General features: G+C 49.4%; 1 protein-coding gene across 2 annotated transcripts in view; it reads right to left on the bottom strand.

Annotated features, from left to right (window-relative positions):
• The window catches only part of RUNX1 (RUNX family transcription factor 1), a 250,134-nt gene that overhangs the window by 79,259 nt on the left and 148,073 nt on the right, over positions 1–22,802 (bottom strand). For both annotated transcript variants that reach the window (XM_062205548.1, XM_062205558.1), the window contains exons 3-4: positions 14,923–15,176; positions 8,989–9,145 (exon numbers count right to left, since the gene is read on the bottom strand). In XM_062205548.1, coding sequence (XP_062061532.1) covers positions 8,989–9,145; positions 14,923–15,176 — 411 coding nt within the window. The remainder of the gene's footprint in view (positions 1–8,988; positions 9,146–14,922; positions 15,177–22,802) is intronic.

Below are 22,802 nucleotides of genomic sequence, written 5' to 3'. Positions count from 1 at the left end.
AGGTACTGATCACAGTCACTGAGAATACCCTACAGTGATTTTCTAGGTAAGGGCTGGGTCTTTTCTGTGCTTGGGTCTGCGTTACCGAGCGGTACGCCCTCGCACGCCACAGCTGTTCTCAAGCTCTGCCCCAGTGACCTTCACTCCCAAGCACATCCCGGCAGCGCAGGGCCCCCAGGCTCCACCCTGCCTGTGGACTCCCGCTTGGGCAGTTAACTCCTACTACTCCCAAGTCAGGGACACACGGCGGGGCGGGCAGTCTGGCTGGTCTCCTGTGGAGCTTCAAAGGACACAGGTACATCCAGGGGGCAGGAAAATGAGGGATCATTAAAGCCAACAAAGAGAAAAGCAAGAAAAGCAGCCTCGGTCTCAAGCTGGCGGCATAGAGGCTTGTTCAGACTTTCATTTTCCAAGTGTCTTTCTCTGAATTTCAGAGGAAAACAGGTAGCAGCAAAACTAGCACATCGGGGCAAGTGAGAGAAAGTTTTAGAAGAAATCATTTATCTGTTTCTGGCATCAGGAAACCCAGTCTGCAGGCAGCAAACCCAGGACTGTTCCTGGAGAAGGCCCAGCACGTTGTCTGGAAGGTCCTGTGAGTGACACAGACCAGGACCTTGCTTTTAAAGTCAAGTGGATACCGTCCACTATGTAAACGCATGCTCCTGGGCTGGCGGGTCGGTGGTCCCTCCACTGAAGGGTCTGGGGCAGAGCAGGGAGAGGCCAGGAGAGCACTGGCTCATCTCCACAGTCCCTGTGACCTGCCCGCAGGAGCAGCTGCAGTGGGGGGACCTTCCACCTCGCCACTGGCAGCCTCCCCTCCCGCAGCCACACGGCAGGAGCCCAGGATGCCGGGCGGGGTCCACAGAGGTGCGGCCCAGGCATGGCTCCGGGCATCAGGAACACTGGCATGCTAGCATTTTTCAAAGCCTACAATGTGTAGGAATACTTTCCTGATTTTAGCTTTATTCTGTGCCTAGTTTCAAAAATAAGTTTCAAAAATGTTGTGGGGAGGCAGATAGTGTTAGGGAAGAAGGATAAGAGAAATAATTATAGGCTGGGAATGTGGTGGAAGGTGAGCATTTCTTTGTCTCACGTGATTGGCAGTTTGGATTGGGTCTTGGTGGTATCCTGCACACAGCAGGGTGTTTACCAGATCGCTGGCCTGTATGCACTGGCTACCAGGAGCACTGCCTTAGACCCCGGGCTGACAACAAAAATGTCTGCAGATACGGCCACAGGTTCCCAGAGGTCAAAATCTCCACCTGCTGAGAGTCACTGAACAAGACTATCATCAAAATTGGCAAGCAGGTAACAAGAGGCCTGCCCAGGGCTTCAGACAGACCAGAGCAGGAGGGCATCCTTAAAGAGGTGCCAAAGCCCTACGGTGACAGGAGTGTGGTTTTAGATGGACGGATGGCTAGATAGGACTGACGCTGACTATACTTCATACAACAAACTCAAATACAATGAGAGAAAAATTTCTGTTAAGGACCAAAAGCACTGCCTTGAGCAACTGGAGCACTTCCACCTCCAAGCAGGTCCATCCCACCTGGTCCCGCCTGCTGAGGTCTCAAAGCATACAGACAGCAACAGTGCTCGGCTGCCCGTAGGCCTACAGTGGCCTCTGCTTGCTAAGATGACCTAATCAGAGCCACACACCAGCCCTGAGGGTGCTGGCCAGCCCTCCCACTAACCGGACAGGAGCTACCTTGGGTCAGGTAAGTGGAAGGGGAGATGGTGAAGTTCTGCAGTTCGTGCTGCCCATTTATTCATTTATTATTCATTATTATTATTAGTCAATAATAACTTGAGAAGCAGAGAAATAGAGGGAGACAAGACAGAGCACTCCCATCCACTAGTTCATTTCCCAAATTGCCCCACTGGCCAGGACTGGCTGAAGATGGGAAAACCAGCAAGGACTCCCAGGTGGGTGCTAGGAATTCTTTTACTGGAGCCGACACTGCTGTCTCCCAGGTCCGCACGAGCAGGGAACTACTGTCAGGTGCAGAGCCAGAATCTGAGCCCAGGCACTCCGATGCGGGAGGCGGGCATCTTCACCAGTGCCCTAACCACTCGGCCAGCCCCCATGTATTGTTGCTGATGGTCTTCAAGCACCCAGTAAAAGTGGGGATTCATCTCCATTGAGCACAAACAGGACATTTATTTACATCTGCCTGGAGAGCGGAGCGGGGTAAGCGGTCCCTAAAGGAAAGCTTCCTGCCCGAGATCAGAGCAGACACATTCTGAATGGAGCGGCAGAAGAGTGGCTGGGATTCCGCTACCATTTTTGGGCCCTTGAATACTTGACACCTCCACCGAGAAATTTCAGTGACATCCAGTGGAGCTCCTGGGTGGGCAGTGCTGCCCGATGTAGGCTAAGAAGGGCCGGGCAACGTGCTGGAATCCTGAACCGGCGCGGGGCAAGACGAACATCACCGTTAACTCTGTTCTCATCGCACAGCAGGTTCCTGTGTGCGGGAGGCACTGATGGCGGAAGCCGGCAGGGCCAGCATCCGTGGATGCCTATTTATAAACACAAGCCCCGAGGAGCAGCGGCTTGTCTGCCACGCCCTGCCAGGGAGCTGATAAAAATGGCACATCTGAAAGCATTCCTAGGCAGCTCATTAAATCCATACCGTTCACTTATTAATTTGTTAATTGCCTTATGTTGGCTTCGGCTGAACGATGCTATTAGTCCTCAAAGACGCTTTGGTGCATGAAGTCCCCAATTGGAAACAAGGATGTGCGCACACACACGCACACACAAACACCCCACCAATGAAGAGGTCAACAAACTTTCAACACCACAGAGCTTCTCCATCTAAACAGCGGTCGGCCCTCCCCAGCCAGGGGTGCGGCATCCACAGATTCAACCGACCATGGACTGAAAATATTTGGAGAAAACGGAGGCCGCACTACACATGAGCAGACTTCCTTCTTGGCTTTCTCACCTGACCAGTGCACAAGCAGCAACCGTGCACCTAGCACTGACACCGTGCTAGGTAATATCAGCAACCTGGAGATGATTTAAAGTATCCAGGCAGATGCCCACAGCTTCCAGGCAAATACCACACCATCTTCTATGAGGGACTTGAGCAACCACGGAGCTTGGCACCTGCCGAGGATTCTGGCATCAACCCTCCCATACCCAGGGCGACCGTGCGTGGTTATTCATAAACATTTCCTCGCTGATCTGGACTGGTTTTATCATCATCGGCGAGAGAAGACAGCCACCAGCCAGCAGGCCGTTTCCCCATTTCAACGAGTAATTTTTCTTTAGAAATTTAAAAAACCAAAACAGAAACACAGAATATGTTCTCCTATAGCCAGGCTCCTCCACAGCCTCCCTTGCCTCTCGCCAACCAGCACAAAAAGAAAATACGAAGCTAATTTATTGGAACCCCGGCAGCACTGCAACCGTTGGCTGGGCCACTGTTTATGTCTATGATGCCTGCTGCCGAAACAGGAAGCTCTGAAAATCACTCAACCATTATTTCTCTCGGAGGCACCCGCTGATTGATAGTCTTCCGTCCCGACCAGAGAGAACGGACGCCACCAAAAGCAGCCCGCTGGCGAGGCAGGGCTGAGGGTGGGCGGGGAGAGGAAGGCTTCTGCCCGTCGGTGGTAAAATAACCGTTCACACAAATGACATGAGTGACAAAGCGCTGTCTGACACCATCCGCCGTGCCCGGCACTTCATAAAGTCAGCAAGAAAACCACCAAGGGACAAACGACGCAACTACGTGTTCCAGGCACAAGACAGCTCCTCGGATTCTCGCCACGGCCGGGTCACCCCAGGCTCTCGGCTGAGCAGGGAGCAACTCGCTTGAAGAAACTGTGGCTGCTCCCAGAAGACAGACCGAGAAATCTGACCTCTGCAGATGACTTCGACATCAGACCACAGACTCGAGCTCTGCACTTGCCAGCGAGAGGACGGCTCTGCCAGGCCCAGCCGAGGCTGACTGTCCCCGAGCCTGGGCCTTTTCCCATCCGTATGCTGTTTCTTAAACAGCAGAGAAAAAGGGGGAAAATGGGAGAGTCTGTTTGAAGGTAACTCATGTCTTTCCCTTGCATTCTCTGGAGATAGGATTGCCAGTGCCCAACATGAACGTCCTCCAGGAGGCAACTCTGGGGTCGGCAGTGTCTGTCTCCTCCCAGACTCTAGGAATCCGTGATGGAACACAGAATGACTTGCATCCGATGGTAACTTTCTGAGTCATTCAGACCAGTTCTCGGGAAACCCCGCTACAGAAAGACACGTCTCTTGTCGTTTAGCATCTCAGCCTGGTCTCCCCTTTGCTAAGTGCACCTTCTCTCTGGCTTAACCCCAGTCCTGCCACGCAGCTGGAAAGGCCGCCTCCTCCTACTGTTTCCCAAATAATGTGAAACGACTTAAAAATGAAAATGCCTTAAGTAAGCAACGTTACACAAATATGCAATAACCCAGATTGGGACAGGGTAAATATTATGTCTGGGAAGACATCCACCGCAGGACCCTAACGAAGGAACCGCGTTTTATAAAAGTGTGGGGGAAAGAGTACTATTTTGAAAGTGGGCAAGACTGAAGTTGCCAGGGAGGTCAACATAAACACAAACTCCACCAAGAAATTCAACCCGGCCCCGAGAGGCCACAGAGCACCTGGTCTCCCCGGGCTGGCCTCTGCAGTTAGGGGCTGACGTGGGGACGGGAGAAGCGTCTGTTCTCTCCGAGACAGAATGAGGCCCCTCCCTGATGGCCATCCACAGGCCTGGACTAGCGGTATGAATGGGATCCACTCTTCTAATCACGTAAACCCGCTCCTGGCTGTAACCAAAACCGGTGTTACCCAAACTACACAGGGTGGTGGAAAATGTCTATGTTATGTGTTCACTTACTCATTCGTTGTCTGGTTATCCATTCTGGCTAGCATAGCGATCAATGCAAAATTCTAAATTCACAGATCCACAGATCCCCAAAAAGTCCAGGGCAGCTTTGGAAAATGAAATTGCCCGTGAAAGGTGGTATATAAGTACACATGTGAATTTTTTTTCCCCTTGGGAAAAGGCTTTCAAAAGATTTTCAAAATTATCTCTGATGTTCCCAGCAGATTAAAAATCATATTTTTTAAAAAACTAGATGAAAATGTGCAGTGGATTCTCTCCCCCTTTTTCAGGGTGGTGATGATCTATCTGGTAGGTCCTTTCTTTGGCTCTAACCTGGAATAACTAAGGGCATCTTCACTGATGGATTGATTCCGTTCCACTTGATTAGATGCTGCGGTGGAGACGGAGCATTCACAAAGTTCCCTGCTAGAATTTCTTAACTGTCTCTCAGTGGAAGTCATGGCATAACTTTCTTATAGCCCAGAAAACAGCAGTCTCTACAGATGGCATCTCCATCAACTGCAGCTATGAACTGCTGAGCTCATTAATCTCACCCGGAGAATTCATTTTGACCCAGGACTTGGATTTTCTGGAGGTGACTGATCGTCCCAGGCCGCATGGTAAGAATGTGATTGTTCAGTTGTTGGCTGGTGCCGCGGCTCACTAGGCTAATCCTCTGCCTATGGCGCCGGCACTCCGGGTTCTAGTCCTGGTTGCTCCTCTTCCAGTCCAGCTCTCTGCTGTGGCCCGGGAAGGCAGTGGAGGATGGCCCAAGTGCCTGGGTCCTGCACCCGCATGGGAGACCAGGAGGAAGCACCTGGCTCCTGGCTTCGGATCAGTGCAGCGCACCGGCCGTAGTGGCCATTTGGGGGGTGAACCAACGGAAGGAAGACCTTTCTCTCTGTCTCTCTCTCACTGTCTAACTCTGCCTGTCAAAAAAAAAAAAAAAAAAAAGGAATGTGATTGTTCAGAACCACCCCGTGCACGCTCCCCAACCCGTGCATGGTCCTGTGCTCTCTGGAGTCCAGTGGGTCTCCCTAACTCACCTCCTGGGAGCTGCTGTCTCTTCCTCCCCTGTGAGGAGCAGTCAATTTCCACAGAGATCCCAAATCAGAGGGAGAGGCATTCCAAGGGTGAGAAATACCTGGAGTGAAGTTTAACCTGCCAGGGAGTAACAGGAAGGAGTGGAAGAGGAGGAAGAGGGTGCAGGCTGCTGAGGCCTTCGGTGTTTTTAGGGGCCAGTGGTGCAGTCAGCAAGGCCGTGACAGCTGGACAGGCAGGTTTTCCCAGTTGCAGGCTGAACCCGAGGTTGGGAGCCGTGATTCTGGACATCGGCCAGCACCCAGACAGATCAGTTTTGCCAAACCGAGAAAAACTCGCCTATTTTCAACCTCTGGCAATTTCTATGAGTTTATGATCCCCATGGACTGGTAGCAAGTTTAAAAAAATAATAATAGGGAAGCTTCTTTTACATCTTTTACTCTGCACCAAGTCCCAGGGCCCTTTGAGAGTCCATCAGACCAGTGGTTTTTGACAGAATTCAAACTTGGCATTGAAATGTGTGGATGAGCCAGCAGCCAGGACCTTCTGGGCCACTATGCAGTGTGTCAATGCCAAGGGCATATTCTCAGGCACATTTTCAAAAACAGAAAATGAAACAGCAGATAGCCTTGAGATCACTTAATAAAACGTGATGAAACTTTTAAAGGATAAAATTCAGTGAAGATTAAGACTAATTGTCAAAATTAGTGAGAATCATTTGCTCTCTTCCTAATGGGAAGCAAATTGCAAAAACAAAAAAAAAAAAAAAGGAGAGAGAGAAAGAAAAAAATCTGGCAGGCTCTGATGTTGACACTTAAAAGAGCAAAATCAAATTGTATTTTATGATGATGGAGAGAAACAAGAGGCAAATGAAGCCTCTTGACACTTCTTCTTGTAGCATTGACCAGAAAAACCCAAACTCCAACCAACAAAAAGGTACATATCTATCATTCAATATTATGTCCCCAGGAACCATAATTGGGTCACAAGTTCAATTAGGGTCCCTGTGTTTTGGTGTGCTTATTATCACCCATCGGGGGTGGGGATAGCCTGTTCACAACCAACAATGTCCATTTCTGAAATTTCAGTTAATTTTCCCATGCCAGGTATGAGAAGACACCCCCGCCTTGCTTACAACTATTTTACTTTTTGGGGTTTATGCAAACTCAAGGGCATACTGGCATGAATCAGACAGCCAAACGCAAACAATCCACACCTTGGGGAAACAGTCCACTGTTACCCAAGCAAACACAAGCACCTATTAGTCACCCACTCAAAACAGAAATGGCCAATGAGGGACGAGAGCGCAGCCCTCAGCGCCAGAGCAGGAAGCACGCTGCTTTCAGACTCTCATTCTTTTTATCTCTGACTTAGTGCACATTGCCAGAAAGCCACCATTCAACTTCTTTTGGGGAAAAATCTCACTGGCATGGGCCATTATATCGCTTTTAAAACATGTGTAACCCAACCTGATGCACAGACCCTCAGAGGTCCACATGATTATGATCATCATACTTCCTGTCGAACAGCAACCAAATGGTACTCAGCTACCCACTCCTGACAGTAGAAGAAATCCACAGGCCCACGGGACGACAGTGAGCGAGGTGGGTGCGCAGGTGCCAGGCGCGGGGTCTTTGTCCTCACCCACTCTGGCAGCCGCTCATCTGGAGCCTTCACAATGGTTTCTGAACACACATCTCCAAAACATAATGCAAAATCCATTCACGAAAGGTGGGGATTTTTAATATAAAAAGTGAGTCCATTGAGTGACTTACACTTTTATATCTTACAGCATCACTTATGCCTTCAATAAGTGGATATAATTTTCTTGGCATTACCCTATTATTAACATAGTACCAGGAAGATATATCTTCAATCATGTTATAGGTCTTTTATTTTCTCCCGCTAAGATTCTATTATAAAATGCTCCAGACAGCTAAGGTAGCAAAAATAACAGCCCAAAGCATCAATATACACATACCCTCTTCCTCTCTTCTACTAATCCCTGAGAACACAGATATTCTTATATTTTAAATGCCTTTAAAAAAAAAGTAATGATTATGCTTATATTTAAATGTTCTTTGGTTGGTCCTTTTCTTTTTCAAATGTAAGAGCTATTACTATTATTTGGGTATTTATCAAAAATCTCTCCATTAAACTTGAAATATCTTTAATTCAGAAGCTTATTCAATAGTACATTATAGAAATAAGATTTTCAAAACAAATGATCCTACCTTCTTTAATTACACTTTTAGATTTGTTGCTATGTATCCTTACAATACACGGAAAACACAATACTTGAAAAAAATTGGAAACTGGGCATTATTGCAACAAGACAAGATTCCTCTTTCTTCTCTGAATTGTGATAATGGATTAAAGGCAAGAAAAATAATACTACACACAGAGCTGAACTAATGCAACAGTTCCTTTGGATAATCCAGTCCAATAACATTCATACCTAAAATGTCACCCAGGCCCAACCCCTTCCCTGAAATAATTATAAAGCTTTCAAAAGAAATGCAACAGGAAGATCATATTGCCACCAATGGCACTAACACTGTTTCTTCATATTTTGCGGTAAAAAGATTAAGTTTGCTTGAAACCACGTATCAACAACATCAGACAGCACGGAGCTCTCAAAATAATCAGAAGTGATCATTGGAAACTCTGGCACTTGTCACAGCACATGGACCATAAGTGAAAGGCTTCCACTAATTAGATTTTTGATTATTATTAAATAGAGGACCACAGTAGGATAATCCTAGCTTCTATTGGGTAAGTTTTGTATCTTTCAATATTAGTTAAAAAAAAGTCTGAAGGATTTTCCTGGAAGTCATGCTCTGTGTGCTGCAAGTCAGCTGTATAGAAATTCAGTTATTGAAAGCAATCATGCAAAGTTAGATTCTGCTAAAAATACTAAATTTTAAGGAAATATGCTTCAAAAAACTTGCTGCTGCAATAGCAACAATCAGAAAGACTGCTTTTCTAGGGATCTCATCACAGAAACGGCTGGAAAGTTCTGCAGTTGAGGCTTGTAGCCATGTAAACACCTTGTGTGTTAAGTTCAGGTTGATCGACACGTACCTCTCCCACTGCGACCGACAAACCTGAGGTCATTGAATCTTGCGACTTGGTTCTTCATGGCGGCGGTAGCGTTTCTCAGCTCGGCCGAGTAGTTCTCATCATTGCCAGCCATCACGGTGACCAGAGTGCCGTCTGGGACGTCCCCCAGAGCCACCACCTAAACCCCAGGCAAGGGACAAATGCAGACGTCAGGAATGCGATGCACTCACTTCTGTCATTTGTGCAGGAACTGTTCTAAAATGAAATGTCCACTAAATGACACTTTTTAGTTTGCAAAAGAGGAATTAAGCCAAATAAAGCCATAAATTTAGCCAAACAACAGGACAGTTGTTCATGGAGAGATTTACTTTTAACTCTGTAGGCGCAGCTGACTATAACTTTTCAAACAATGAAACTTTTACCAAATCTTCCTAATAAAGCCACATAAGGTCATTACAGCACAGCTGGATCAAAACAGAGGACAGCCAGGACCTGGAAAAGCTACGCCGTTTCCTGAAAACTATCATCTCTTCTTAATTCTTCACATTCAAACCACAGAATGTTTTTGTGTTTGTTAAGTTTATAACCTAACCCATCTTTCCCTCACTCAGACCTCTACGGACAGGCTGGCCAGAGCCAAGACTTTAAAGTGTTGCAACTTATTTCCGCTAAAATTAACTCTGATCTTCGGTGGTGATTCTTGAATGACTTAAAGCGGCCCCTCACTGTTCATCCCTGACTTCTCCTATTCTCTTGACTTCTGCTTGCAGTGAATTCTCGCATGCAAGGGGAGAAAAGAATCAGAGATGTACCTTTTGTGTATTGCTAATTACAGAACCTACAGATCTCAGCGTGTTCCCCTCACTTCCGGGGTGGAACAAGGCTGCATGTTCATATCACTGAGTCCCAAAGATGTGTTAACCGTGACCTGATTCATGACTCAGAATTTATCTAAACCCAGCTGATCATGACAAGGAATCCCTTTAATGTAATGGAATAGATATGTCTTTTTTTTTTCTGATTGAAAACTGGTAGGTGAATATTTTTGATACTCAAAAAAAAAAAAAAAAAAAAACAAAAACCACACTAATTGCATGGTGAAATGCCACGAAGATGGTTTGTGCAATAGTATCCATGTCTTGGCCATCATTTGGTTCCTCCAGAAACTATTTTCTTTTTCTAGACATTTATTATTGGCAATATTTCCACTGGTTGTTTATCAAAGTGGCTGTAGAGTTTCAACTCAAAATGCCCCAAGTTGAATTTGCTCTTTATTGTTTCTGATGTTCTTTACAGTATTTCCTCAGTTAGCAGTGAAAACTGTGTTTTCATTCCAATGATATAATCATATTTTGGCTGTTGCTGTATTTTTGAATTAGTAAAGCATTTCTTAATCTACTCTTATTATTCTTATCCTTATTTTTTGCCTCCTAATTTTTACCTACTAACAGCCACATAATATTTTTCTGGTACAGATGTAGCTAGTGTTCCTTTCCTCTATGTAAATAAGGCTGCCATTAGATTCACGTGTTTGGCATCAAAGGCATGTTTCTCGGAATTCCCATCTTCTGTCTGCTCAGTCAGGACTCCTTCCCCTGTCTCCTGATGATCATTGTTTTCGCTGATTATAACTGCTTCAGCCCTTAGGTTCCAAGGTGCATGACAATGAAAATGAACTAACTTGTCTGGGAGGCAATCCTACTGTGCTACCCCAGGATCTTCTACACTCATGGTAGTAGGTGGGCATTTTCTTCATCTATTTTATCTAAATTGCATTGCCAAACAAGGTCTGGGCCTTTTATCTCTTTGTAATCCTTTCATTCCAATTGTTGGACATGTTTTCTATAAAGATTTTAAAACACTGCTATTTATTCCCCAGGCACCCCTAATTAGGTATTTAGATCCCATTATAAGGGTGTTTGTTGCCATTTAATTGAGTGCAACAAGATGACAATTCCCCTTTGTTTCAAATAAAGCTCCCCGATCAGTTATTCCATTATTGGTACCTCTTCTTTCCAGTCCTACAAAGTGTGCTTGCTGTATTCTGCTCTTCTTAGTCTTTGAAAAATTTTCCCACTTTTTCCCACTATTTTCACTTCCCTCTGACAATGAGCTCACAATGTTGAAAATGTCCTCCTGCAACACAGCATTCTACTTCCTCATCCCCATCTTCCTCCACTGACCTCGGCTTCTCTATTTTAAGGCAACACACAGGGACTGGATCAGCTACATGGTTTGCAAGCTGAATAACTCATTGTTGGGACTGAATCAGCAGAGGTTAAAATCAGTAAATCTTGTTTTATAACTACCAGCTTCGGTGCTAAACCACTCTCCTGCCTCTCCTGTCTCTCCCACGGTGCCCCAGGTCTGTGCCTCTTCCTTCTCCATGGCCATCCTCATTAGTCACTTGGCAAATTCCCGAGACCTCCACCAAGCACAAACACGGTGTAAACCACCACGGTGGCTAAGTAAGAAAAGGTTGCTGATATTGGAATTTAACTACAGTAAAAATAATAATAAGAAGAAGAATTTAGAGTTTAACTCCCACCGCTCCCTTAAAGAAAGAAGAAAAAAAAAAACTACAACAGGGGTCAAAGATAGGTGGGTGCTCAAATTTCATTTACTTGGTCTTTTATTTCTTTCTGAGAAATAAGGGGGTCATATTAAATCCAAGGACCTTAAGTTAATAATGTATAACATCCAGTTATTAACAAGCATCCTTAGGCTAGATTAAAAAAATTTTAGTACTTGAAACCTATTACGTCTACTAATTTGGTACAGATTTTGTCATTGATAAGAAATATGAAGAGAATGAAAACATATCTGGCTTCAAACAGAAAAAAGCAGCAACTGGAATGAAAAGCTATAAACAATAGGTAAGGGAACACAAACATTTACATTTTAACACAGACCAAACAGACAAGAAGGGACTTGCTGGCCAAAGATATCTCATATTTTGCTTTACTTCTCTGTTTTTCAAGTATCAGGAAGCTAAGCAGAATCGCAGCTCGCCTATATACTACACAGCTCTCCCAACACTGCCCGTGCCCGGCCTGTTCACAGTTTACACTGGCATTTTAAACCAATTCTAATTAGGTTGAAATTACAGTTACAATTCATTTACTTCAAATCCCTTAATCTCAGTGTTTCAGAGAAGGCTGTGGAGTGGAACACAGCATTCAGCTGAGATCACATTTGATGCATAGCTAAGGAGCTTGATCCTACATGCAGAAATGTGACTTATTTCGTCTTTTATGAATCGAATATGACCACGAGCATCCGAGGCCTCTGAACTTCACTGTGGAAGGCATGTTTATGTGGACTCTGGTGCACCATGGCCTAAACAAGCTACTATTAGTGTTACAAAATCTATCTTAAGTCATCCAAACAGCTTTTTAGGGGACTTCTGTAAGCACTGGGTAACATGTAGCAAACATAAGACTTTCTCAGTACCAAAAATATGTATCTCTCTAACACTAAAAGAATGATAGCCCACGGGGAGGAGGGGAGCAGGTTGGGATCCAGGAAAAGCAATTAGGATGATTTTAATCTACTTTAAAGAAAACTCAGAATTTTAAAATCTCTCTTAAGTTCTGAAAATCCAGGCAAAGGATTTACACGTAGAATTTCAAGAGACTTTTACAGAGGCATTAAATACCCTCAGACTTTATCACTATTTCACATTTTCTCCTCTTTATGATAGGGAATGTAATAATTCTCTACCGATTAACTTCCTAAAGAGATTGTCTGGGGCTTATTTAAAATCCAACTTTTTAAAGTAGCAGTTTCTGCAGAGACCGCCTGGGAGGTGGGAGGAGGTGGCAATGCGGAGTGGAGCCAGGGACCCAGGGAGACTGGGCCCGGGATGAAGGCAGGTTTTGAAGTCTCGCTTGCTTTGATCCCAGCCTTCTCCTTTGCCTTCTCCCTGAACATTCTGTCTAGACTTTCAGTTAGGCAGTGAGCAGGTCTCCCGGAGCAGGAGGCCTGTCTGCAGGGCCCGGGGTGGTGACAGATATTAATCAAGTGGTCTGATCTCTCGGCTGTCTCCCCCCGCAAATGTTCTCAAGAGACCCACTTACACTTTTTCGAGAGACCCTCTTCTAGCCGCCTCCAGGTGAAACAAATCAAAAATCTTTTAAAAAACTGAACCATCAACACTCACTTTTCAAAGGAAATGTCTGTGGGTATTACGATTTCTGATGGCTCATAAAAACAGTTTGTATGTCATTGTTTTGGAAGAAAGCAAATACTTTCATGCACGGACTCCACCGGACACCTGATGGCATTTTGGTATCTTTGGGTATGGGCTCCCTGGCAGAGAGAGTTCAGAAGAGACTCTGCTTTCTCCCAAAAAAAAAAAAGCAGTCGGGAGTCCCCAGCAGGCTGGTGTGCGAGGGGCATCGGCTTGGGAGGCCCTGGGGTCGACTCCCGGCTTGTCTTCTCTCTGCCCTCCTCTGAAAGAGACCCAGGCCCAACCCCAGCAGGTCTGGCTTCTCCAGCTGAGTCTGTTTATGCAAAGGGATTAGAATGATTTGAAATCGCAATGGGCTCCCAAACTCAGATCTAAATAAACCAGAGGAAGCGAAGAGGGAAGCGTCAAGTGGCCGCTCCCTTTAACTTCCAGTCCACCCCCACCAAAGCAAAGCCCCAAACCCCAAACCCAAACCACTGCAAAACGCTCTCAGAGAACCCACGGGGGAAGGGGCCAACGCCGCAGCCACGGCGGCATGCAAACTGTGTTCCGTTTGTTTTAGAAATCACACACAGCTTGGAAAGGGAGCAAAACTGAAAAAGAACTCCAGCAGCACTTTTTTTAAAAAAAAAAAAAGTAAACATTATTCATTGTAATTAGACCAAGATCCAGCCGAAGCCCTGGAATTAGAAAAAGCTTATATTAAATTAATATCCCCTTAAAGGGGACAATTATTCAAGTACATTTTAAAAAGAGAAAGAAAAAAAAAAGGGCTACCCTGTGTGTGTAGCTTCAATCACCTGCTTCATTAGCCTTTTAAATGAACAGGAAATGACCGCACGGATCGTACTGAGAAAACCGCACCTCCAAAGAGCGGCTTACACCCCACCGAAGGCGCCAGGACCAAGGCCCCACCGCAGAAATGAAAATCCGACAGCTTGCTGCCAGGGTAGCAGCGTGGTTGTTTAAAAACGCCCGGGGTTGTTTACATATTCCCGGCGAAGGCCAAGCTTTTTAAAAGCGGCCCAGAGCTAGGGCAAGACCGAGGCCGGAGGGGCGCCCTCGCCAGCTGCCTGGCCGCCTCCTCCTCCGCCAGGGAGGCTGGCCCGGGGGGCGTCCTGGCTCTCGGCCCCCGGGCTCCGCCGAGGCGAGCCTACGACCAGGGGCAGCAGGAGGGCTGCAGGGCAGAAGCTGGGGTCGCTGCGTGCGGCTTCTGGCTATCGCGGGCTGGAAACTCGCACAACTTGTGCAAACTTCATTACGCTCGCCGCGGACTTTGGACGCACTCGTCCCTACCGGCGGTGGTGGGAGGTGGGGGGCTTATTTGCACAGACCGAAGGCACTAAAATCTCTCCCTTTCTCCCTCTCTCTCTCTCTCTCTCCCTCTCTCTCTCTCTCCCTCTCCAGCAGCCTTCAGCTCAGAGAGGCAAAAATGGTTCCTTGGTGCCTTAAGGAACCCCCGAGCTAGAGGCGCAGCACCCGCTGGGTTTCAACTTTTTCCGACTTTGACTCTCAGGGAAGGCTCCTGCCTAGGACGTTCCTCCCTCGGACGTCTCCGGGGCCATCCGCATCCTCTCGGCCCGCCTGGACGCCGCCCGAGGGTCGCCACGGCAACGCAGCATCCCCGCATCCCGGCGCAGGGAGCTGGACCAGGGACCGCGCGGGGTTAGCGCGGCGGCCCCGCCCGCCCAAGCCGCTGGCCTCCCCCCTAACCCGGGCCGGCCTCCGCCCGTGCCCCCGCCGCCCCCTCGGGGGCTCAGTACCTTGAAAGCGATGGGCAGGGTCTTGTTGCAGCGCCAGTGCGTGGGCAGCACGGAGCAGAGGAAGTTGGGGCTGTCGGTGCGCACCAGCTCGCCGGGGTGGTCAGCCAGCACTTCCACCATGCTGCGGTCGCCGCTCCTCAGCTTGCCGGCCAGGGCGGCGCCGGCGTCCGGAGCGCCCAGCGGCAACGCCTCGCTCATCTTGCCCGGGCTCAGCGCGGTGGACGGCGGCGTGAAGCGGCGGCTCGTGCTGGCATCTACGGGGATACGCATCACAACAAGCCGACTGAGTTAGGGCCCTGCAAACGGCTCCCACCGGACGGCGCAGGGGGCGCGGGTCTCCAGCTAGCAGCTCCCGGGACACCAGCATACAAGTCCAGGGGCCCCGGTGGCTGCGGGGGGGGGGCCCTGGGGGAGGTCGGGGAGCCCGGGTTACCAACGGTCCGGGGCGAGCGGACGGTGGTCTGGCGTCTCCGGGCGGCCTTGGACCCCGCAGGGCTCCCAGCGACACACCAATTAGTGCACTGAAAAGCAGGCGACCAGAATCCAGAAAGCAAACGCCAAAGAGAGACTATCTTCAGAGTTTAAGTTCAGTCTTTGGCTGCCAGCAAAAAAGTTCCCGGAGGCAAAATTACCATACACACTTCCAAAAAAAAAAAAAAAAAAAAAAAAAAGTATGCGGAGAGCAGAATGACCAGCAAACACGGTTTGGAAGTTCCAGTAGTTAAGCGCCTGTCAGTTTGTTTCTGTTTGTTTTTGTTTTGCAGGTGAGTTTTGTTTACGGTCCCAACCGACTGCGAAATAGACGCGTATATTCCATACACAACGCCACTTCTGACCATGAAACACTGGCTTCTGTCTTCAAAAGCGAGGGCTGCGACTTCCAAAAATCGTGCCGCTAACGTATGTGCACACGCACATATAAATATATACATATGCTCTACTTCATAAAATATTTACAATAGAATCTGTAGAGAGTTTAAACACAACAGAAATCCATTAATGTTCGCTGAAGACTTTTTTTTTTTTTTCCTAAGTAGCCTTGACAATCCGCTTCAGTAGTCGGAGCAGGGCTGGGCAGAAGTGCTTGTCATATTCTCTTGCAAAACCCTCAGTGCAGAAAATTCAGCTTTTCAAAGAGGTCTAGCTAACCTGAAAAGACTAAAAAAAAGAGAAGTCCAGGTCGATGGCACTCTGAGCACACCGCTCTCAGCGAACTGGGGTCGGGGGTGTTGGTTAAGTTCGCGGCGGATCCTGCGGTTTCGTGGGAGTCGGTCGCGCAGTCGAGACACACACACACGCAGACATGCACTCTTCGGGAGCCGGCCGCTGTCTACACCGCCTAGATGAGTCAGCCCGGGCTCGGGCGGCTCCGAGAGAGGAGAGAGAGAGGATCTTCCTCCGGCCTTGAGCACCGCCTAACCGCAGCAGGTGGAGCGGGCCCTGGGAGGAGGCTCCGCGGGCGGCTCGGGTTACACACGCACGCACCCTCTCCCACGCACACGCATCTTCGCGGGCCCGCCTCGGACCACCGCGCACTTTCTCCCGCAGAAGTCAAAGGAAACAGCCGGGGGGTAGGAAGTGGAGGGGGGGGGGTGTAAAAAGTTCACCGCCAGCCAGCCAAGACGCCAGTTCATTCAAAAGTCAGAAAGGAGGAAAAAAAAAAAAAGAAAAAGAAAAAAGAAAAAAGAAAAAAAAAAAAGGAAGCTCCAACGCAGGGCCTAGGGAAGGCAGAGCGGCTGCTGCTGGCTTTTCCTCGGGAGCCCGGGCCGAGGTGCCGGGCAGCGTGGTGCCCCGGCTGGGTCCGGCTGCGGGGCGCCCGTCCCGCCCGCGCCCGCTGGCTCTATGAATGAGAGTGCCTGGAAATGGACGCGCTTTTACTGTAAGCCCGGCCCGAGGAATTCCATTCCCTCAGCTCGTTTGCATAGGGGCGGCCGGCGGCCAATCACGGGCCTTTCCGGTATCAGCCAGGGCGCGGCTCGCGGCCGCCCGCTCCTGGAATTGGCCCGCGCGCCCCCGCCGCCGCGCGCTACTGTACGGCGGGGAGGAGGAGGTGGTGGCCGCAGCGGCGCGGCCGGAGCGCCCGCACCCACGCAAGGCCCACGCGTCCACACGCACGCACACACACGCACACACACACACACACACCGGCGCTCCCGGGAGCCTGCAGGGCGTGCAGCGGCGCCTCGGGCAGGGCTCCGGGCAGGGCCCCCGGGGGAAGACGCAGCGGCCACCCGGCGACCCGGGCCAGCGCGGCCGGCCACCGTGGCACGCCTCTGCTCCCCCGGGGAAGGGGGCCGGGCCAGCGGGCAGCGGCGGCCGAGTGGCGCGGACCTGGTGTAGCTAAGACCAGCCAGAGCTCCGCAACAGTTTTTTTTTTTTTTTTTTTTAAATTTTTCCGCTCTCGGGGCTTGTTTTCGTGAAGTGCGCCGCGGCGAGGTTACGCGCGCGCCTCGCCCCGGTGGAGAGCGCGGAGCGGCCATCGAAGGCGTTTCCCCCTCGGCAGAGACCCCCGACCCCCATCCCCACCCCACAAGCAACCAGAGGCTGGACGTTGCAAGCGCCCGCTCGGCTCGCTCCCTGTCCCCGCAGGCGGGGGAGAAAGCCGAGCCTCGCAGCCACCCTGCGCCTTCCCCGCGCCCGCGCCCTCGGGTGCCGAGCCCACGAGGAGCGCCCCCGCGCCCGCCCGGGCCCGGGTCTGGGTCTCTCCCGGCGGACGGGGTGTTGTGGGACCCCGCGGTGGCCGGGGCCTGGGGTGGGGAGACGGCGGCTGTGCCGTGGCGTGGCGTGGCGTGGCGCGGCGTGGCGTGGCGGGCCGGCCGCGGAGGCCCTCGCCGGGTCGGTGCTGCGGGCCGCGGGCTCGGGGCGGACGCCAGGGGGCAGCAGCCGCCCTCGCTCCACGCCCCGGGCGCCCGGCGACCGCGCGGTGCACCCGGAACGCCCCGACGGCGCGGGGCCCGTCTGGCGGCCCTGGGGTCACTCCTGTGGCAGCTCGAGTTTGGGGGAAGCGAAGACAGGCAAGGGCAGCCGGAGCCAAGGGCAGCGGCCGCGGCCCGGAGCTGGCGGCAGGACCGGCCCGCCTCGGGGGGCCTCGGGCTGGGGTCTCGCGCCCTAAAGCCTCTTTTTCTGGACGCCGCGGCCTGGGGCCGTCGGTGCCCCGGGTCCCCGGGGGCAGAGAGAGGCGCCCTCGCCGGGCCCACTCGTCCGCGGCTCCTCCCAGCCCCCCACGCTTTCCCCCCCGAGTGGGCCCGGCCCGTCCCTTTTGCGCCCCGGGACGCCGCAAGCACCCAGCGGCTGCATTTTCTTTGTTTTACGCAGTCGGGAAGAAAACCACCCTTTGTTTCTCCTTAAAGGTGTGAACTCCCAGAGCTCGCTTTCTGCCTCCCCCGTGGCCGGGAGACGCCGCCCGGGCTCTGACCGCGTCCCCGGCGGCGTCCGGACACGGGGCGCCGCCAGCCCCTGCAGCGAGTTCGGGGCCGGGGCAGCCTTGTCGCTTCGGCTCCTATACATTTCCCTCAGAGCCCACCGAGGGCTCCTGGGGTCACCCTGAAGGCACCCCGGGGACCGCCGGCCACGAGGATGGCGCGGGAGTGGGGTGGTGGACGCCCCAGAGAAAGCGGCTGACCGCTGACCCGACCCTCGCAAAGCTGCAGGCTGGCTCCCAAGGGGTTCGGGCCATTGGCCTAGAACCCTGACCGTGTAAGGCGCTGCGGGTAGGACCCTCTGCTGTCCCCTCGCAGGCGGCGGTCACTTCTCCTCTCCACGTAGGGGACGTTAGGCGCAGGAGGGGTCCATGTGCCAAGTTCACCTTTGAGAGGCAGCACGTGGGCGCTGCCCGGCTAAGAGTTTCAACCCAGAAATCCCGAGTTCGAAGCCCGCCACCCGGGATGGCAGCGACCGCAGCTGTTCAGGTCGCGCCGAGGGCCGCTTGGGGTGCGCCTGCAGCTGCGCGGTTGAGCTGCGTGCGCCGCGCGGTGCGAGCGTGAACCCCGAAAACTGACGCACCGCCGCTCCCTCGGTGCTGAGAAGCTGACCGCAAGGGCAGGCGGGGAGCCCTCCTGCACCCCGGTTTTTGTTTTTTTAAATTGTTGTTTGTTTTCCCCGTGTGCAATAAAATCGCCCGGGAGCTGCAGGTGGGCGAGGAGGAGGCCCGCTCCCCCCAGGAGCGCTCTTTTCGGTGACCACGTTGAATTCCCCTTAGAAAGGAGGAAGGCGCCTTGCCACGGTCACGCCCCGGGTTTCCCAGGAACCGTGCTGAATTTTACCTAATGCAAAATACGAGACACAACGAAGCCGTAGGTCGGGCGCGCGCCCGGGGACAGATCTTTCCAGATTTGTTGCAGGGGGACAGTTTGCAAACAGGCTCTCACCAAGAATGAAATGTAAGTTCCCACCGTGAATTTTAAAAGCAGTATTCGGCTAGTTGGAAGAAGGGTAACTATTTCACTGGAAAGCAGTAGCAGTTCATTGAGGTTTTACATCTACAGTTTCAGGTAAATAAGTATAGAGGCGTCTCAGAAAATATCTAAAAAATCTTAGCGTTTTTGTTCTTTCAAAACGCTCTCAAACTGACGCCTACCTAAAGATGGGACCAGAATCACAACAGCTCTCTTAAATCAAAATTACCCTTTATCTGTCAGTAATGGGAGATTTCCAAAATTACATCACTGAAAGCGTAGTACTTCTCAAAGAATCATTTCTATTTTAAATGACTAAGTTGAAAAAGAAAAAAAGAAAGAAAGAAGGACTGTAGTTTGCAACTGATTCTGGGCCAAGTCGCTGCAGTTTGGAAGATGTCAGGGAGGGAGACCAGTGAGAATGCACGGGTATCAGACTCTACACACGCTGTGGCCGAGAACCTTGGAATTTAACTAAAGGTTCATGCTCTGTGGTGGCTCTGAGATGATTTCGCTTTGCTAATTACTCTGGAGATGGGATTCCTTAGTTCTTCCAGGAAATCCTCCCCCCCCCCCCCGTGGGTGTTCCGTGGGACTGCTGGGGTTATTGTGTGGGTTCCCTGTAACTCCATCAGATGTGCACCTCACAGGTAGCAAACTGAGAAAATTCCAACATGAACAGGTTGTTAATTTAGGGATGCTTAGTAAACATTTTGCCCTCATAAAAATTTTGCATTACAACTGCTGTAACAAAGGCAATAAACTGGGTTATAACAAGAAGCCAAGCTCTGATTTTTATTTTTATTTTTTTAGAGTAGTACAGTCATTTAATGAGACCAGAATGCACCTGCAGCAAACGCTATAGAACTGAAGGTGTCATTTCAGGTTTCACTGGAATATTTTATATGATGTGACATGTACAATTGGGAGAAATTCTTTTAAGAACATTTGAATCAGCAAAAAAAAAAAATAGCCTTAACTATTTGGTAAATTATATGATACATAGATATAAAATCATATTTGTGCACATATGAACATGCACATTTTACAAAAAAAAATATCATTTGGAATCCAACATATTGTGAAAGGATTCATACCCTGTACACTTTCGGAAATAATGGAAAGTAGGGAAATAGGATAATTATGAATACACTATACTGGCAGCAAACACCAAAATTGCTGATAGTTAATTCTCATTTGCATTGCAATATATTGAAGTTTAACAACAAAATTCCTCCTCTGATTTTTTTGTTGGCTCATTGTTTCGTGTACATTTTGGTACTGTACATTTTTAGATCATATTGTACAAATATCTAGCATATTTGGCACAAAATAAAACAGTAAATGAGGAAATAAAAAGTTGACTGGTATGTGCCTGATTTTATGTGACTTCAACCCATGTTTTCCACTGCTTGGTGTCACTGAATCTTTATCTCTTGTAAGCTGTATGGAGGATGTAACTATGATGTTTAGTAATGAATCAGAATTCAAGGTAAACTTAAAACCAAACCTAACACTGCAGAAGCACATGGAAATCCCTAATACCGCAGGGGCAACATGCAAGTAAGTGTGCGACTGTCCTTTAAGGAGACGACGCTGAGCCATTTGGAATACAGCTTCTAAAACAAACTGGCGGTTCAGCATGATCCTGATTTTAGGGATGTTCTCTTTTGCTTGCCTTCCTTCCTGTTCTTTTGCTAGGGGGCAAGTTATTTACGCTGAAACTGCTCATTCTTCAAATAACAGATGATATCACTCGGTGTTTTAAGTAACTGTCACTTGCTTATTCCCCAGCTTGCAGCACTTACTGCTACAGGTATGACCACAGGTAAGCCTGCTAAGCAAAGTGCTGTGCAGCTGTTCTTCTCTCTCCCTTGAATATCTGCACAGAGTGTTGTGAATTGAAATCACCGCCAGTCTTATGTCCTAAAAACCAAGTAACAAGGAGGAAACACTACTTGTAAGAACCCGGGATCTGAGCATTTCAAATCCTGCACACCTCAAACTTTCAATCCTGTTTCACACTATTCCTATGATACGGCTTTGGCAAACTTCAGAAATTAGAAAGGAGGCGATCCAGATTTTCAGACACTGTGTAAGGAGGCAGGAGGACAAGATTCACAGCTCCTCATTCCTATGTTTTTGTCAAAGCAAAAGGAACAAAATTAATAGGGGCTTCTGAAGATCTGGTCTATAATACATATTAAAAGAGTTAAATATGTATTGTCTTGAAGGAGCATCCCAATAAAATGCACACACACACACATTTTGTGGTTTACAAATACATAAAACTTTTTTTTTTTAAAAGAGCAGAGCAGGAATGGAATCATTTGCACTAATGATGAATGATAAGGTAAGGAATCACAAATGTACCCTAACACTAGGTAAACTCAGTTTTAATAGGCTGAGTGGGGTGGGAGTGGGAAGAAGCCACATCCGTAGAATTAACCAGAGAATCAGGTTTATGCTAAAGAGACCCAGGGCAACCAAGCACTCTGGGGATTTTTTTTATGAGACCCTGAGAAGCCTTTCCCTGTCTGAGGCCACTGAGAAACCGGTGTAGGACTGGGAAAGTGAGGTTAACCTCCACGCCTAGTATTTTAGCCCCTCTGAGGGCCAAACCAAAGCTTTCACCTAAAAAAAAAAAAAAGGCCAAGGTGAGTGTGTTTGGAAAGGCAGCCGTGTTGTCTGTTGAAAGCTTTCCTAGCTTCTTGTGTCTCCCATAGTCTTATGCACGCAGCAACTGTGGGCAGCCTGGAGTTTGGGTGGAGTGGGGATAGGTAGGTGGGGTCCTGCCTGGGAAAACTGACAGGGATTTGCCCAGGGTGCTGTTAAAAGTGCTGGAACCTGAACTGTGTGAGAGCAGAGCTTGTGTGTTGTGTGACAGTGAAAGTTCAGCCCGGCTAGCTTGTCCTCCCGTGTTCTACCACCCACCTCCCTCTGAATGCTGTTATGGCAGGCAATGGCTGGAGTGTGTTGCTAGACCTGGCCTGTAAGTTTAATCCTGGCAACACCACCAGTACCACACCCTCTTTGCTAATGAGGTATTTCAGCCTTGGAGAGTTTTGGCAACCTGCCTAAGGTCACTTCACTCTTGGTTTCTACACACTCACACACTCATGCACACACACGTGTCCACATACATGATGAGCTATGTTTCTTTTTTTACTATAATGATATATTTTATGGCTGCCCTCTGGAGAGTTCTGAACAACTGATTCTGGTCTCATCTTTCACTTTCCTCCTCGGTGTCGTGGTCTCTATCAGAAAATATCTGAGACTCTCACTATGCAACTCTCATATGTTTAGGAGTTGCATCCTGAGGTCATTTCTGGCCATTCTTGGAGCTTGAGGGACAGGCATAGGTCCAATCGGATGAGAAGCTTTTAAGTTCACAGCAAACACAAATGACATTCTAGTCTTTTCCTTCCTCTACTCATTCAAAATGGTATGTTGAAGGCTTTCCCAGGTGTGAAGTATCTGGCA

The sequence above is a fragment of the Lepus europaeus genome, chromosome 2, assembly GCF_033115175.1.
Source record: "Lepus europaeus isolate LE1 chromosome 2, mLepTim1.pri, whole genome shotgun sequence".
Classification (NCBI taxonomy): domain Eukaryota; kingdom Metazoa; phylum Chordata; class Mammalia; order Lagomorpha; family Leporidae; genus Lepus; species Lepus europaeus.
The sequence above is the reverse complement of the archived record's forward strand: the minus strand, read 5'-3'. Positions and strand labels throughout refer to the sequence as shown.